This window comes from Adiantum capillus-veneris, chromosome 26, assembly GCF_014529385.1.
Source record: "Adiantum capillus-veneris isolate H3 chromosome 26, ASM1452938v2, whole genome shotgun sequence".
Lineage (NCBI taxonomy): Eukaryota > Viridiplantae > Streptophyta > Polypodiopsida > Polypodiales > Pteridaceae > Adiantum > Adiantum capillus-veneris.
Genome location: NC_140956.1, coordinates 140,272,240 through 140,289,495, shown reverse-complemented (window position 1 = coordinate 140,289,495; position 17,256 = coordinate 140,272,240). Strand labels below are relative to the sequence as shown.

The 17,256-nt window shown below is 45.2% G+C and overlaps 1 protein-coding gene across 2 annotated transcripts; it reads left to right on the top strand.

The window, feature by feature from the left end:
- Positions 1 to 3,664: 3,664 nt before the first annotated feature.
- LOC147424277 (ABC transporter B family member 19-like) lies at positions 3,665 to 12,922 on the top strand. Of its 2 annotated transcripts, none has more exons than XM_086502192.1 (11): positions 3,665 to 4,093; positions 4,390 to 4,444; positions 4,566 to 4,741; positions 4,867 to 5,067; positions 5,150 to 5,409; positions 9,161 to 9,474; positions 9,549 to 9,775; positions 9,916 to 10,259; positions 10,356 to 10,819; positions 10,902 to 11,137; positions 11,236 to 12,922. In XM_086502192.1, exons 1-11 carry the CDS (start codon positions 3,824 to 3,826, stop codon positions 12,442 to 12,444), a joined length of 3,756 nt encoding a protein of 1,251 aa, XP_086358318.1. In that variant the 5' UTR covers positions 3,665 to 3,823; the 3' UTR covers positions 12,445 to 12,922. The 2 variants fall into 2 exon arrangements, with proteins under 2 accessions (XP_086358318.1, XP_086358319.1); XM_086502193.1 differs by having other exon boundaries at positions 4,022 to 4,093; positions 4,561 to 4,741.
- Positions 12,923 to 17,256: the final 4,334 nt, after the last annotated feature.

Genomic DNA, 17,256 nt, shown 5'->3' with positions numbered 1-17,256 from the left:
TGGTTTTTAGCTGAATCAGATCCTGACGTATGAGTCTGGTGATCTCTGTCCGTGTGAGAGATAGGGAGGGTGCATCCAAGGAGTATTGAAGCGGAGGTAATCTATCCATCTTGAGACCATGTGACTGAAACCATGCTGTCATTTGTCCATACCAACATGTTGTATCGTCTTGTAGAGCTAGTTGTCGAGATGACTCCAAGGCAAGCTGAGCGTATCTGTCCCTGGGGAGATCCCATAGACCGTGCATAAAAGAAACTGATCTTGTCAATGTCTCCACCACGAGGGGGGGGGGGGGGGGGGGGGGGGGGGGGGGGGGGGGGCTAGCTCGGCTCGGATAATCTCATGTGGTACTGAGGCCCTAGCCCGAATCATCTGAGCAATCATAGAGACCAGAGGCCTCTCCATACATCTCCATCCATCTGTGTTGCCATACCTCCCATGGTGGTCTACTGAGGGTCCCCATACATGAACTCCATAGAGCATAGCTGGAGTCCCTAGAGTGTCAAAAAGCCAAAGCTTTGTTCGCGGTTCCTGAAACTGAACCTGCGACGAACACATCCTCTCCAATCCTCCCAAAGCTGCATATGCTCTCGTCAGTCTAGTCTCTGATGCTCTCCTTAGTGAAAACATCGGTCCACCGAAGACTACCCCAAGATAAGTATATGTATCTATGTACTCCATAGTCTCATGGCCATGCATAAATGTGGGTGCCGACCTTCTGACCCACTGTGGTGTGGTGTTGAACACATAACCTTGGTTTTCCCCAGATTGATAGACAATCCACTGTCACGAGTAAATGTATGCAGAGCATCCAAATGGCGCTGCATCCCCTCTGGTGAGTCAGTAATCAGCACAATATCATCAACATATAATAACAACGGAATCCATGTCCCTGCTAGCTGAACCCCCTGTCCCCCTGACGCTCTACATAGTCCAAAAACTCATCCACATACATCCCAAAAAGAGTCGGGGATAGGGGGCATCCCTGCTTCACTCCAATTATTGGAGAGGACCATGTCCGACATTCCCTCAGTGGTGCGTACCCGCCCCATCACTGTCCTGTACAGAGCCAAAATCGCCCAAATCAGCTCTGTAGGCACACCCATATCCTGTAATTTGCGTATGAGTCTGGCTCTCAGCACTATGTTTAAAACTTTGCGGAAATCCACAAAGCTACAATAGATCCTCTTGCCATGGTGTCTACCCTCCTCAATAATAGCTCTGAGTGTCAGAATCTGGTCAAGAGTGGAGAAACCTCTCCTGAAACTTGCTTGCCCTGGTGCTCTTATGCCCTCTCGCTCTGCCCATCTACTCAGCTCTTGTTCAAGAATGGATGCATACAGCCTAGCTAATGTGTGACCAGCCATGATGGTGCAATAATTCCTGGGAATCATGGGATCTCCTGACTTGAAAATAGGCACAATCGTGGACATACTCCAAGTCCCAGGGAAGCCTTCATACATGGCTCGATTAAACATCATAGTCAGGAGCTCTGCGAGCATATCCCTAGCATGGATGAAGTGCTCTGCTACCAGACCATCATGATCATGTGCTCTCCTTGTCTTCATCTTGCCAATAGCTTTCCTTACCCTCTCGGTAGTAAAGAAAGAACATGTCTCCAGGCATGTCTCTAGTGGGTCCGGTAGAGGTGGTTGTCCTGATGCTGTGTAGAGAGATGTGGCATATTCCCCCCATGTCTCAATGAAGGTGACCGCTGGTGGTGGTGAATGTTCGTGGAATAGCCTCCATGCTTTGCTGAGTCCCGACTTATAAATAACTGATACAGATCTTGCTCTAGCTGGGATAAATAAGCCCTTTTCTTTCGTCGCACTAGGCGGCGAAAGATAATCCGTGACTGTCTATGTGTGGTAATACCCATGAGCACTTCCCTCTGTAACTTGATCCTCATCTCTCTACACTCCTCATCATACCAACTGTTCTGGGGCATTTTTCCAAATCGTCTCCGTGTAGGTTGGTTGTGGGGGTATGCTTTTGATGCTGCATCATGGAGCATCTCCGTCAGTATATGAGTGAGTTCATCTAGTGGCCGTCCTGGCTCCTGGGTGCATAGCTTCCTGTATATCTCATCCATATACACAGAGTCTGTCTCCCTCATGAAGGTATACCGGATGTGTGTAGGGACCTCTCCTAATGGAGCTGTGCTGAACTGAAACGTCAGGGTGAAGGACAAGATAGCATGATCAACTGCTACTCCAACTAGCCTAGTGCCCACCATGAAATCTTGAAAGAATGGAATGAGACCTAGCTGGGCCATAACATAATCCACTGTGTTGGCACCATGTCGGTGTGGAAAGCAAGTAAACCTCCAGCTGTCGAAAATCTTTGTAGGCCATTCAAAATGGCCAATCTATGTGCGGTTCCCATATCTATCAAGTATCTGCCATATTTCGTGTATTCCTCATCTTGTAATAATTTGGATAGACCCATCTCTGTATCGTCTAGCTCCCTAAGCATTTCCTCGGAAGTATCATAAAATATTGTCTGGTGGTGGGCAGTCTTAGCATTGAAATCCCCTAGTATGATAATGTCACCATCCTTAGAAAACTCCCATATGTCATTATCCAAAATAGCAAAGGGGGATTGTCCCCTAGGTGATGCATGTACTGACGTACTAGGAGGAAAGCAACATATAGCAATGTAGAGGTATCTACCCGTCTCTGCCCTGAGCCTCACCCACATGTACCTAGCATGCTCATCCTTGTGTGCTATATATATCAATGGTTGCAACTCCTCCCTAAATAGAACTGCCACTACCCCTGAGCCTCGTCCTCGATGCTCCGATCTGGTCTCTTGTCTGCAGGGTGTCTCCCATCTATATCCGCTCACCTGTGGTATGGATTGCCCAAGGGCTTGATGCGTCTCAGAGCAGAAGATGATGTATCTCCCTGTGAAGCTATCCTCAAAGGCCCCTACATCAAGACGAAGTGAACCGTTACAATTCCAGTTTGCCATCTTTAGTGTGGTCCCATAGGTCTCGCACCGTCATGCGGGACGTCGCTCCAATATCACCACCTTTCCATCTCTGTAAAAAGCAATCTTCCCCTTTTCCCTTGCTGCTCTAATTTCCGGCATTACTTCTTGCATATGAGCAATCTGCGAGAGGGTGAGGTCATCTCCAAGAAAGATGCCAATCTATTTCGAACTCCGACAAAAACAGCAGCGAGGTTGAGGAATCAATTTTCTAACACAAGAGGAAGTCCGTGGGAAACAGCCCTTCAATCATTATTCCAGGCGGAAAGAGATGCACCGTCGTCGGCTGTCCGAAAGCCGCTTAGCGTTAAGATTGAACTTTTAAAAGCCTGCGAGTCCGGAGCTTGTAAATGGCAGCTGGCTGTCCGAAAAAATTGCATGAGCATTTGCCATTGAGACGCGAGGGAACTCCAAGAGCGAAAGCGAAGGCAAATGCTGGCACGGCTCACGACGTACTGGCCTGCCGCCCATTAATGAAGACGGCGACGGGTAATTGTGGCATGTTGCGACTTAGGCAGAGCGTGAGTTGAGTCAAGCCGGTTGGTCGCTGGTGCGAGCTACCTGTCCATGAACAAGCATCCTATAGCTTTGCAACATTACGAACTGCGTGTGTGCGTGTGTGTGTGGGTGCACGAGAGAGAGAGAGAGAGAGAGGGAGGGAGGGAGGGAGGGAGGGGTAGAGGTACTGCAATGCCTTAGATCCTGTGCGAGAGAACGTGTGTGTGTGTGAGAGAGAGAGAGAGAGAGAGAGAGAGAGAGAGAGAGAGAGAGAGAGAAGTATTGCAATTTGCAACCACCCATCCTTCCTGCCTTACTTCTCTCAATCTCCTCTATGACAGAGGTAGAAGGAGAAGAAATTAGACGGAGACCTGACAGCTCCGAAATGCAGGCCGCCTCTGCCCCGCGGCCAGCCGTGGCCTTCTACAAGCTCTTTGGGCAGGCGGACTGGGTGGATGCAGTAGCTATGCTGGCGGGCGGCTTGGCGGGCACAGCGCATGGGGCAACCATGCCCATGTTTCTTCTTTTCCTCGGAAAACTCATTGACTCGCTTGGCAGTTTTTCTGACTCCGCGCTTGCGCCCATGGCCAAGCAAGTCTCCAAGGTGAGTACTAGCTAGCTATTCTATTGGTTTCCTTCTATTCCTATGCAGTCCTTGTGTTAGAATCAACAACAAGGCAAAGGAATGACATTGCAGGAAGGCTGCCCGATGTTGGGATATACCTCAAATTATTTGTTTGTTTCTTTGATTTGCTTTCTAGTGTCCGGACATTCTTGTTGAAAAGCTTCCTTGAAGCTTGCTCAAGCAATTAGCGATTCAAAGTTTTCACTGTCATGCCATGAAGCAATGTTATATCCATCCCCTTAACTGAAACATTTCCCCTTGGTGATTATTTGCAGTATGCACTCTATTTTGTCTACCTGAGCGTGGTGCGGTTCGGGACTGGATGGACTGGTAAGCCTGTGTTCTTATTCGCATTTAGATTAAATATGAATGCTTTTGGTTAATTAGGATAGAACGTCAGGAGTACAATTTATTTGAGAAAGAAATGGAGACATTCTGCCGTGTAGTACAGAGGTCTCAATGTGGATGTTCACTGGAGAAAGACAAGCTGCTCGATTAAGGATACGCTATGTGAAAGCTCTACTTTCGCAAGACGTCGGCTTCTTTGACACCAATATATCTACTGGTGAAGTGGTAGCTGGCATTGCAAGTGATACCACTCTTGTCCAAGAGGCGATTGGATCTAAGGTTCAATTTTTGAGCTTCTTATTTCTCTTGTAAAAAGGACAATTCACAGTGTCAGCATGTGTCATTTCAACATTTCTTTGTGCAAATTCACTGAACATGCTTGTGGTTTGTGTCTTTTTTTACAGACGGGGAACTTGTTCCATCACATGGGTCAATTTGTGTGCGGTATGGTGCTTGCCTTTCTCTCCGTGTGGCAATTATCTCTGCTCACTCTGGCCGTGCTGCCAGTCATTGCGCTGGCTGGAGGATTTTGTGCCTATGTGATGATCGGAATTGCTGCTAGAAACCAAGGAGCATACTCACGAGCAGCAGAAGTGGCTTTCGAGGTGACCCTTTATTACGCTTGTGCGTGCATAGAGGATGTGTTCTCCTGCCTGCTTGTTCAATAGACATATATGTCTCTTGCAGGTTATTGCACAAATGAGGATAGTGCACTCTTTTGTCGGAGAGAAAAAAGCATTTCAATCCTATTCAGATGCTCTGCAATCTACCAAGAAGCTGGGAATCAAAGCAGGGTTTGCCAAAGGGCTGGGAATAGGACTATTGTATGGAATGGCCTTCACCTCTTTTGCTTTGCTTCTCTGGTTTGCTGGGAGGCTAATTCGAAATGGTATCAGCACCGGGGGCGAGGCTTTTACCACCATCCTCAATGTCGTTTCGAGCTCCCTGTAGGTCTTCTGGCTATATCTCTAGTATTCCATGCTGATATCTTTAAGGTATTGGCATGGGTGATCATGCAACACCGTTTTTGGGTTAAGGTTGATGCATCCACTTGCTTGTTTTTATACATTTTGCTTGTCTTCTCTTTTGCAAGTTTTCTAGAAGATATCTCTATGTATGTGTGTGTGTGTGTGTTAATACGGCTTCGCAGTTGGGAGATGTAGGCCTGGGGAAGGTGTAGCCAGTGGGGTCAGTGCAGCACAGCAGTAGAGGGGCAGACAGCAGCACGCAGCTCTCCACTGCAGGTCATCACCTCCACAGCAGTGTGCAGCTCGTCACCTCCACAGCGTGCAGCTCGTCACCAGCATGCACGCTCGTCACCAGCAGCAGGTTGTCACCAGCGCGCACAGAGAAATGAAATGAAATGTTAATTAACGTCTTTCAAAAGGCTAAAGTGACCTATGAAAGTTACAATGTAGTGGGTCTGATACAAAGTCCGAGTAACAAAATAAAAATACTATAGAATCCTAAGCTACAAGATGTGAGCTAAGCAGCTAGCTGGGTTTGTGGAGGATATGGGTAGGGGGTGAAGTGAGTGTGTGTGTGTGGGGGGGGGGGGGGGGGGGGGTTGTAAAAGACAACACAATGTGGGTGTATCCTTAGAAAGAGCTAAATCACAGGAAATCCAACATCAATCACTGGCGGATCTCATCAATCTCCTCCATGGTCAATAGTTTGACCGGGTGTCGTGCATGTCGGGCTAAAGTGATCTGAATCTTTTAATGCAACATCCGTTGATGCGGTGTAGTCCTCCGTAATCGTGGGCGTCTGGATCTCCCTAGCTCGTTGCTCAACTTGCCTTTGGTGTGTGTGTGTGTGTGAGAGAGAGAGAGAGAGAGAGAGAGAGAGAGGGGTTTTGTTTCCGGAATCTGCACTGGATTGGGGTCCCAACCAAACCTCTCAAGGGCCTCCCACACCGTTGCTTTTGATTGCGTAAACGAAATGTACACATGCAATACTTCAATGCGGACTCTACTGACTCGACGGGGAATGCCACCACGGTAACTCTCCAAGATGAAATACCTCTGGGTTGATTCGATTGCATTGTTGGATTTGTCTCGAGAGGGGTTGCTGATGGCCACCAAGGGGTATATCGGGGGTTGATTTGCTCCCGATGTGGGAGGAATCAAGGGCTGAAAGTTGGTTGCAAAAGTGTAGATATGGTTGAAAAAATAGCTAGATCGGTCGCGTAAAGCAGGGCTGGAAATGCTGATGATGATGGAGCCGATAATGGACATCAATGGGAGCACTCGCTGAGACGAGGGAATGACCGAGAAGAGGCTCAATGGATTGCCGAAGTATCGAGCTGCAACATGGAGTGTAGTGTCCGTAGAGCCATCTCTCACGGGGAAGAGTGTCACAACTGCCAACGTGTCAAGCCACTGAAGACCTAAGCTGACTTGCAAATCCCAGCCGAGGGGCCTAAACCTTAGAAGTTGCAGAAGGAGTTCTCATCAACTTATAGAATCTCATTGAGTGGGCAATTTATTAAAGGGTTTTTACCAACTTATGGGACGTCGTTTGATGGGGCCCAAGTTTCCAAGGGCCTAAGCCCATTAAAATAAAGCAGGACCCACACGCAGACACACATACACACACATAACTCTGCGCAGACTTATGTTGATATGGCTGGCTGTACAGGTTGTTTGTAATTGGAGGGGGGTTTGGGATCCCATCTGGTGTTGATCTTTTCTCTCTCTCTCTCTCTCTCTCTAGCACTCACAACGATTTCCCTCACAATTTGCACTCTCTTGTTTTGGTATATTGCATAATATCTCATGAAGTAAAGGGGGGCTCTCTTTCCCCTTCAATAAAAGGAATCTTGGGCACGAACGGAGCACTCATCTTGAGCATTCACCATCATTCACTTTCGTTGCACATTACATCGGTATCACAGCTCTTTGGTAGTGTTCTCTTTGGTAGTGTTCGGTATCATCACTCAAGGAAAGAATCATAAAGAACCATAAAGGGTTAGCCAAGGCTCACGTATATAAAATTATGGAGAGACGTCAAGCATTATACTAAACCCCACGATTCCACTTAAAAAGGGTCTCTTATGATTAAATGACGTGACTGTTCACAGATCTAAGTGACTTTACGAATGCTTTGCGCAAGAGGGTATGCACTCTAATGATTTGCTTTGTCCTAGAGGCTCACAAAGTGCGAGACTAGATCCGTAGCCTTTCCTAAGTAGACTAGATCCATAGCCTTTCTTAAGTAAGAAGGATGCTTACCTATAGTAGTAGCATGTCCACGTGGCTCAGGTGCAATGTGCATGTGACACTACAACAATGCAATACCTCGGCAAGACTCGATTCGACTCGAATGGATAATGTACATGATTCAAATGGATGATGTAGTTGTAACTCTTCGGAATAAAGATCTTCGGAATAAAGCACCTCTGGGCTGATTTGCTGCACCTTTGTAATTCGGCTCAATGTGGGTTGCAGATAGCCACCGAATGGGAGATCTTGGGCTGATTTGCACATCCGATGTGAGAAAATTTGACGGCTGAATTCTGGTTGCAAAAATGCAGACCTGAAATGTTGAAAATGTAGCAAATCTGTTGCGATACAATGCTAAAATGATGCAGCTGATGCGGCATGTGATGGCAGATGAGCTCCAGCTGCTCCACTGCGACGGGACTCCACGGGAGAGCGGGTGATGGGCTGCCAAGTAGCGCCGGTACCGGCTGCAGAAGAGGGAGTGCTGGAAAAATCTGGACACTCCAGGCTGATCCAGCGTTTTGAGTAGGGATCACACCCTCTCTCTTCCCTCTGGCATTTTTGGTCAAGAAGGGGCTAGCGCTCCAGATTTATGCCAAGGTTGGATGGGGTGTGTAGCTCTATATTACTAGAGTAGGCCTTATGTATTTTCCAAGGTTTTGGGTCAGGCAAGTGACTTTGATATGATTTATGAATAAATCAATTTTGGCCGGCAGGCCCCTACCCCCAATGGTACCTAGCTAGGTATGCGGCGCCTCCCTCACAGAAGCTCATGAGGTTGAGGTAAGTCACAATGTGGAAATATTGTGAGAATTTGTACAAAACTTCTTGTGTGCATGTGGCCCGTGGGGGATTATGAACAAGGCACCAATCTGAAATAGGGCACTCTACAGAGCTATTAGAAGTATCTTGAGTGGTGCTGTTGATGCATCAAGTCAGTCAGCTATCAATGCGTTAATATGTTGCGTGAAGGACCAAGGTGCCCACTGCCCTGCTCCTCAATCTCATAGTTAAACCAGACGTCTGCACCAAATTTCACATGATCAATGAGCACTTCATGATTGCAATCACATACGACCAGAGTGCCACTGAACACATGGCCAGCTTTAAGGGCACCATTGTTAAGTGAGCCTTGAGGCAATTCTGGATTCACAGTCAACCACAGCACAAAGTTTCAAAAGAACAAACATGCAATATCGCTAAGAGATGACCGAGTGAGCATAGGAGGAGGGCAAAGAGAGAGCAATGTATTACTAGCTGGGCTTGTTGCAGATATAAATCAGGGTCAGTGGTGCATTAGCCAAAAGCTCTTGTAAGAAATCTTCTTTCCTAAATGTTACGAAGTGTGCCCTAGGAATCTCGGCTGAAGGTTCACTGTATCTGTATGTCCTAACTGTGACAATACTTGTGGCCTTTGTAACTGGTAGGTGGGTTGATTTTGACTAATTACTGCCATGTTGTGCTTCTGAAACAGTGCTCTAGGGCAAGCTGCTCCTGACATAGCAACAATAAGTAGAGCTAAAGCGGCAGGTTACACTATTCTGAAAATGATAAACAGGAAACCCATGATTTCTCACAATAATGATGGCCTGACACTCGAACAAATAAGTGGAACCATTGAACTACGGAATGTTAGTTTCAGCTATCCCTCTCGACCTGATATCAATATCTTTCAAAAATTCTCTCTCTTCATTCCAGCAGGGAAGGTTGTTGCTATTGTAGGAGGAAGTGGTGCAGGGAAAAGCACTGTGATCTCCTTAATTGAGAGGTTCTATGATCCGACTGCAGGTACGAGTTTATGGTAAAATTGTTGGCTTGGCTACAGATGCTCCATATGCTGATCTTGTATGTTGTGGCCACAGGGGAAGTTCTTTTGGATGGGCACAACATAAAAACCATGCGACTTAAATGGTTAAGGAATCAAATGGGTCTTGTGAGTCAAGAACCCGCCCTCTTTGCTACCAGCATACAGGAAAATATCATGTACGGGAAGGCAGGAGATGTTTCACTAGATGATGTAGTGAAGGCAGCATCAATTGCATGTGCTAACACCTTTATCGATGTGCTTCCAAAGCGCTACGAAACTCTGGTGTGTGATTTCTCCATAACTCTTGCCATCAAATTATTTAACAGTTCGACCTGTGCACATTAGTTCCTTATAATTCATAGTTTTGCAGTAATTTAAACCACCTCCACTTTCCACTGTACTGACTTTGGGTGTCAATGCAGGTGGGTGAGAGAGGTGTGCAGTTGTCTGGAGGTCAAAAACAGCGGATAGCAATTGCAAGAGCTATGTTGAAGAACCCCTCCATTCTTCTTTTGGATGAGGCCACCAGTGCTTTAGATTCAGACTCCGAGAAAAGTGTCCAGGAGGCCCTAGATCGAGTTATGCTTGGCCGTACGACAGTGGTTGTGGCCCACCGCTTGTCAACAATACAGAATGCAGATATAATTGCTGTTGTGGAGGATGGAAAAGTTGCAGAGCTTGGATCTCACAAAGAGCTGATAGAAAAGGATAGCTTGTATGCCACCCTTGTGAAAATTCAAAAGAATGGACCAGCTGCTGATAGCAGGCAAGCAAGGGGCTGTACATGACGCTCGTCTCTTGGGTTTTTTGTGAAGTAGCTGTTGATTATGCTGATGACAGCGCTGGTTTTTGGTGATAACAGGATTGGTCGAGGATCCATGGATCGCACCTTGTCACAACGATCCTTAGTGCAAAGATCCCTTTCACAAAGAACCTTCAGCTTTGGCTCCATCACAGATGTAGTTAATGGACAGGCATTGATAGGCAATGAACCTGAGCCCAATTTTGATAATCTCGTTGGTCCAAAGGCCTCCTTGATAAAGATGATGAGAATGAACGCTAGTGACTGGCCTTTTGCTCTTCTAGGTGCAGTTGGGGCAATAATCGCAGGCGCCCAAATACCCATTTTTGCTTCTATAATAACTCAAGCTCTTGAATACTTCTATCAACCTGACATGGCTGTCATGAAGAGGGGACTCCAAACAGTTTCTTTTCGCTGCTGTGGGGTTGGTGTGCTGATTGCAATGGCATACATCACTGAATTTTACTTCACTGGAGTTGCTGGAGAGAGGGTCACATTGCGTGTCAGGAAGGCAATGTTTTCTGGTATGATTTCCTATGTATTCTTGTCTTGAAACTCAAAATATCAACTTGTCAGTCTTTTCTGACCTTTTATCATGTATTGCAGCAATACTTAAGAATGAAATTAGCTGGTTTGACTTACATAGCAGCACACTACTCGCCTCGCGCTTGTCTGCTGATGCCCCTCTGGTTAAAGGTGCAATTGTGGATCGCATCATCACTCTTCTACAGAACCTGGGCTTGATTGTTACTGCATTTTATATAACACTGAACCTTCAATGGAAAATCACGCTGATCATGCTCATTACTTTTCCAGTTCTAATTGCATCGTATGTGGGGCAGGTATGGTCATATGAGCATTTTACTTACATTCAAAATGCATGCTTGCTGAACATGAGGGCACATAACCTAATCGACCTTGCTCATTTGCCTGATCGCAGATGCAATTTATGAAAGGTTTCAGTGGTGATTTGCACATGGCATACATGAGAGCCAACACAGTGGCAGGCGAAGCCATCAGCAACATTCGTACAGTGGCAGCATTTTCAGCAGAAGACAAGGTGTTAAACCTTTTCAGTAAGGAGCTCAGTGCACCAAGGAAAAAAGCATTTGTTCGAGGACAGGTAGCAGGGATTGGTTTCGGGGTGTCTCAGTTTGTTGTGTTTTGTTGGTGTGGTCTTGCACTATGGTATGGATCCGTGTTGATACGGAAGGGAGAAGCCACCTTTGGTCAGTCGATGAAATGCTTTATGGTTCTTGTAATCACAGCATTTGGCATCGCAGAGACCCTTTCAATGGCCCCAGACTTGCTTCATGGCACCAAAACATTGCAAGGCGTCTTCAATATATTGTATCGGCAGAGTGAGATTGATGTTGAGGACCCGAGCGCAGAAGAGGTGCATGCAGTAAATGGAACCATTGAGCTGAGGCATGTATACTTCAGCTATCCATCCAGACCAGATGTACAAATTCTTAAGAACTTTAAGCTTCAAGTAAGGAGAGGCTATACCCAGGCTCTAGTAGGAGCCAGTGGATCTGGTAAAAGCTCGGTTATTGCCTTGATCTCCAGATTCTATGATCCCCAGAGAGGACACGTGCTTATAGATGGCAAAGACATCAAGCAGTTGAGGTTGGAATCCTTGAGGCAACACATAGGATTGGTGCAGCAAGAACCTGCTCTCTTTAGCACAACCATTTACGAGAACATATGCTACGGCAAAGAAGGGTCAACAGAGGCAGAGGTTGTGGAGGCTGCTAAAGCTGCTAATGCTCATGGCTTCATCAGCGGGCTCCCGGGGGGATATATGACAGAGGTGGGGGAGAGAGGGATTCAGTTGTCTGGCGGTCAGAAACAGAGGGTGGCCATAGCCAGGGCTGTTCTCAAGAACCCGGCTATTTTGCTTCTTGACGAAGCTACCAGTGCCCTAGATATGGAGTCTGAAAAGCTGGTGCAAGAAGCCTTAAACAACATGATGCAGCACCGCACCACTGTGTTAGTGGCGCACCGCCTCTCCACAGTAAAGAACGCACACTCCATTGCTGTGCTTGAGAATGGCTCGATCAAGGAGCAAGGCAGCCATAATGAGCTTATTGCCAAAGAAGGAACTTACTTCCAGCTACTCAACCTTTCAGGAACAGAAAACTCGTGAGGATTTTGCTGATGCAAATGGCACAAGAATCACTGCGCAGAGAATGACCAGACAGGTTGAGAAAAATGGCGATCCTAGTCATGGCTAATTTGTCAACCATGTGAAGATTTATACCCAAATTTGAAGCATCTTCAAAATAAAGCTCGAGGTTTTTCCTAGGTAAATACCTTTTCTAGGTTCAACTGGTCACCTCTACAAAGCACAGGAGATGCCATTGACATTAAGATTCCTATGTGATACTCGTGGGATACCATAGGTTACTCTTAATTTGTAAAGTTTTGCAAAACTTTTCAGTCTTATAAAGTTTTGCAAAACTTTATGTTCTGATGTACAGATTGTCTGTAGCGGATGAGTAAAGAGGGAAACTGCATCTACACTATGAGACAGTCCAATTTTGGGGCCTCAGTGCCTTCAGCTGTGATGATTCTTGTGATTTCTGCTTTTATTGAAAATTGAAATGAAAATAAACTGTCTTTCAGATCAAGCTTTCAAAACCGATCCTAGAAGCGTCGCCAAAGTTTGAAAAAGTAAATATACAGAGATGATTGAAGCTTTGAAGCTTCCATTGGAGCTACATAATCAGAAGCTTATTGCAAAGCTCTTCCTTTGATATGTGAGTTTTCTTTGAGGGGCAAAATACCAGTGGTATACAGCTCCTTATGTTGGTTTGAATGTAGCTTAGACGTGAACAAAACTTAGCAAAAGCGCTGAGCATAGAAAATATAATTTCTATTTGTGGTCAAAAATTTCCGGCCACACTTTCGTAGTAAAACATAGAAACGTTACATTAGCAACTGCCTCCAGCAGTGCCAACAAATTGATTCTCCTCTTGACTAGTTGTTTCAATTTTTTTATTTTTAATTGAAAACATAAGATAGAAGGGTATCAATGAGTAGAAGTGCAAATAACGTAGATTGCTTCTTACATGGTAAGATTGAGAAACTATAACAATGGTGTAATAATCATGCACAAAAAATTGCTCTATAGAAACATGTCATAGAAGTTGCCTTGGCTCTACTCTTAGTGTCTTTGCTACAATGTGGTTGATGATTGCTACATGCGGCATGCACATTCGTTCTATATACATTGTAAAGAAGAGGTTCAAATGGTTGGAATCGGTCTCCATTCATGTTGCAAAAGTTGTTCTTTACATTTTTCATGTCATTTAAAAGAAAAATAAGGCAATTTGCTTTGTAGGTTTGAACAATACTCTCAATCTTTCATATAATTGGAGCACGCCATTCTCACGGCAGCATACAAATTTTAGTGCATTTATTCACTACATTGCCATTTCAATGGTGTAACTGCGATAATCTCTACTTACCACATTATCGGATGTCCCTCAAGCTCGCGTTAATATATATAACTTTCATTCAACATTCCATGTAGCATCACTGCATAGAAACACAACAATAATTGATATAACATTTCACTTTGAAATTTTTATACATAATATAAACTAAAATTTTCAATTTGAAGTCTTTTAGAGATCAGATCATCGTTGTAAACACAAACAGGCATATGCTCTAATACAACTTCTCAAAATCTTCCTTACGTATTAAATTCTTAATTAGATTTAGCTTGCTTTAAGCATACATTCATCTAATTGTAATTTACATTTTTTGGTAGCATAACCAAGCACCATTTCCATATATGGCCATCATCGGTAGGCAAGGCCACCTTCACCCTAGTTGGCAAAATCTTGCACCATTTCTACCTGCATGTCTTCATAGGTGAACATAGACTCCTCCACTTGATCCTCACTAGGCACGTCAGCATGCATTACTCCCTGCTCCTCATACATATCCATCATATCTCCATACACATGCAAAAGATCATACTCTTCATACATGGACTGGGTTGACTCTCTTTCCCAACTTGTATCAGCATCCGCGGAGCTGCACTCGCTTGGCTCAACCTCACCTTCTGTCTCCAACTTTGTAAACTCCTCCATCTTTATCACCTCAACTTCATCTGCAAATCGTACCCTCTGGTCTTTACCATCCTTCAAAGAATGTTGAACATCCATACCTTGATTTGGTACTACTTCTCTTGCTCGATCTAGAATTGCCTCCACCTCTTGCATAATTGGACCCGTCCTAATTGGCAACCTTGGCATGGGAACCATCCCATCTCTTTTGCATCCATAAAACCCTGGGTTCTTCCCGCAATGGTACACTCCTTTGCACCACTTTCGGCTCAACTCTCACCACTTCCATTTGCTTTGGCATCACCAAATTTGGCAAACCCTGCTTGGATTGCCGCGTCTTTAATATTTTTTTGGTCCGGCCTCTCGCCAATTCCACCACCTCAGCATATGTCACAGGCCCATCCGTCTCCACTTTATCCCTGACCTCCTCATGCACACAATCGAAAAACTTGCTCAATTTTAGAAAATCAACACTTTGAGTATCAGTTACCTCCATCAGCTCTCGTCAAAGGGCTTCGAATTCCCATATGAACGCCTAGAAATTTCCGTCAAGATTCTGCTTTAAACCGTCCATCTTTCTCTTTACTTCATGTATCCGCACCTTTGAAACGTATTGGCGTCGAAAAGCAGCTTCCAAAGCTTCATAGTTCATCTTTTCCTCTTTCTGTAATCCATCAAACCACCGCTTTGCACTCCCACGAACCAGCAGCGGGAAAATTTGTACCGCACCTTCTTCTCTTGTTAACCTGTTTTCCAACACAAATAAGCCATAATCGTGCAGCCAAGTTTGCGCATCTTCCACCCAAGTGAAAGTAGGAAAATCCGTCCAAGCCATCTTGCACCGTATCTACTCTTCAAAATCTGCACTTCATCTACTCTAAAACCACAACTTCGTCTTCAAATTGGAGCAATTAGATAGCTCCTCAGTGGGGGCACCAGAAGATGGAAAGGGGAACACACCCGACACAAATTAGCAAGCCTCTCTATAGCCCAGGATAACCACTGCACCCCGATCCACTATTCACCTTTGAAACTCGACAATTTGTCTACAAATCTTGCACATGACCGTGCACACACAACCTTTGCACTAACCTCGCCTGCTGTCAGCTCCCACACAACACAAACCGCTCTCTCTTTCTCTCTCACTCACACCACAAGACCGCAGAGGCACACCCTTCTCAAACCGTCAAACTGGCACCACCACACAGTAAGGACATAGCAAAGACGAGAAGGGGAATAGGGGGAGGAGGTGACACCAAACTTGGCTATGTCTTCCTTCAATTAATGACAAAAAACAACTATTACAATTCCAAGAAATCCCTGCTACCACACAGCTTAATCATCTCCAACACGACGAACAACAAGGGTATAGAAGGTAGCCGATGCCGCCTCGGGATCATACTCTTATTGATAACATGAGCGAGAAGGGACTAAAGGTCTTCGTCAGCTCAAAAAGGCTTTGAAACCGCCTCTGTCCTGTCGCCGGATGCTCCCTCTCCGCACAAAAAAAACTCCCCTTTCGAATGCCCCGGAAGCCCTCCTCTTCTTCTTCAGCCTCCCCAAAACAGCTTGCTCCTCCTGCAAAAAATTGGCCCCTCTTTTGGGCGTGTGTGAGTTCTCCCTTTCTTATTTTCGGCCCTACACTATGGGAGAATGCTGCTGTTACCGCACAGCATTACCGCATAAGAGGAGAGAGAGATGTTCAAGAAAGGAGAGATTGTATGCTGCAGCCCCGTCAGCGCGTTTTTCGACTTTTCCGTGAGTATTACCGTACATATAGCCGCGCAGATTACCGCAATAAAAAAAGAATCCCCGCCTCCATTTGTCTCCCACTTTTCCCTTTCTATAAATCCTATTCTATTTTGTTACTTTTCAGAAATTGGTACCCCCTTTTTGCATGGAGTGTAAGAAATCCCATTCTCATTGGGATTTTTAGTACCTCTCTTCTCTTTGCTTGCCTCATCTATTGGTATGATTCTCCTACTCTACTCATTTGTACTCCATGAGATTCTATATCAAAAAATATTTTGTTTCCACCTCAAAATCTTATGTCAACTATGCATTCATATGGAAATGGCAAGCGAACGATGATCAAAATTGTATTGTCTTGCGTTCATAAAAAAATAGCCCTTTTGTACAGCATACGTAGAGAAAGAAGACAAAATCCAAAAGATATTTATTAATTTTTATCCTCCAAGAGATCTCTACAAGTGCTTACATCCATGTCCAACTCCATGGTAGCTAAATCAACAAATAAATCTATTGATTCATCCTCTACAGCCTCTCCTATTGAGTCATCATCATCCTCTCCATCCTCCTCCTCCTCTTCACTATGGTTGGTTATTGGGAATGGTTGGTTCTCCTCGACCTCAACTGCATCATCGTCATTGGCGTCTTCTTGAGATGGTATGGTGGGATCTACCAAAGTCTCTATGTTCGTATCTGCAAAGATAGATCTGCTCCGTGGTGTGATTGGAACAACATACCAAAGTCGTCTTCGATACATACAAGGCACATAAAACACCTATAGGTCATAGAGCAAACAACAACATGAATGTAGTTTTATATGTATCATATAATGTTTTAGTGAGTTGCACATGGACTTTACCTGCTCACAACTACTAGGTTGCACCAAGTTGTCGGTCTTCCCGCGATGAAATTGCCCGGAGTCTACCATATAGAGCCCATTGTCATGTCTCTTAACCTCACCCGCAAACCATCGGCAGTCAAAGAGATATTTGTGAAATGTTCTGAAATCCACTTTGATTATTCTCTCTATTGTTCCACATTCCCTCACCTCTTGTGTTGTCGTGTCAAAGTTGCCCATAACTCCACTATCGTGAGTGGTTCGATGCTCATCTATCTTGCGGGTTCGAAAATGA

What these genes read in the sequence shown, in the direction of transcription:
- LOC147424277 (XM_086502192.1), top strand. Translation starts at nt 3,824, where the DNA reads ATGACAGAGGTAGAAGGAGAAGAAATTAGACGGAGACCTGACAGCTCC. An exon ending in CAAAGCGCTACGAAACTCTG is followed by an intron (nt 9,776 to 9,915) that starts GTGTGTGATTTC and finishes GTGTCAATGCAG; the next exon opens with GTGGGTGAGAGAGGTGTGCA. An exon ending in GGACCAGCTGCTGATAGCAG is followed by an intron (nt 10,260 to 10,355) that starts GCAAGCAAGGGG and finishes TGGTGATAACAG; the next exon opens with GATTGGTCGAGGATCCATGG.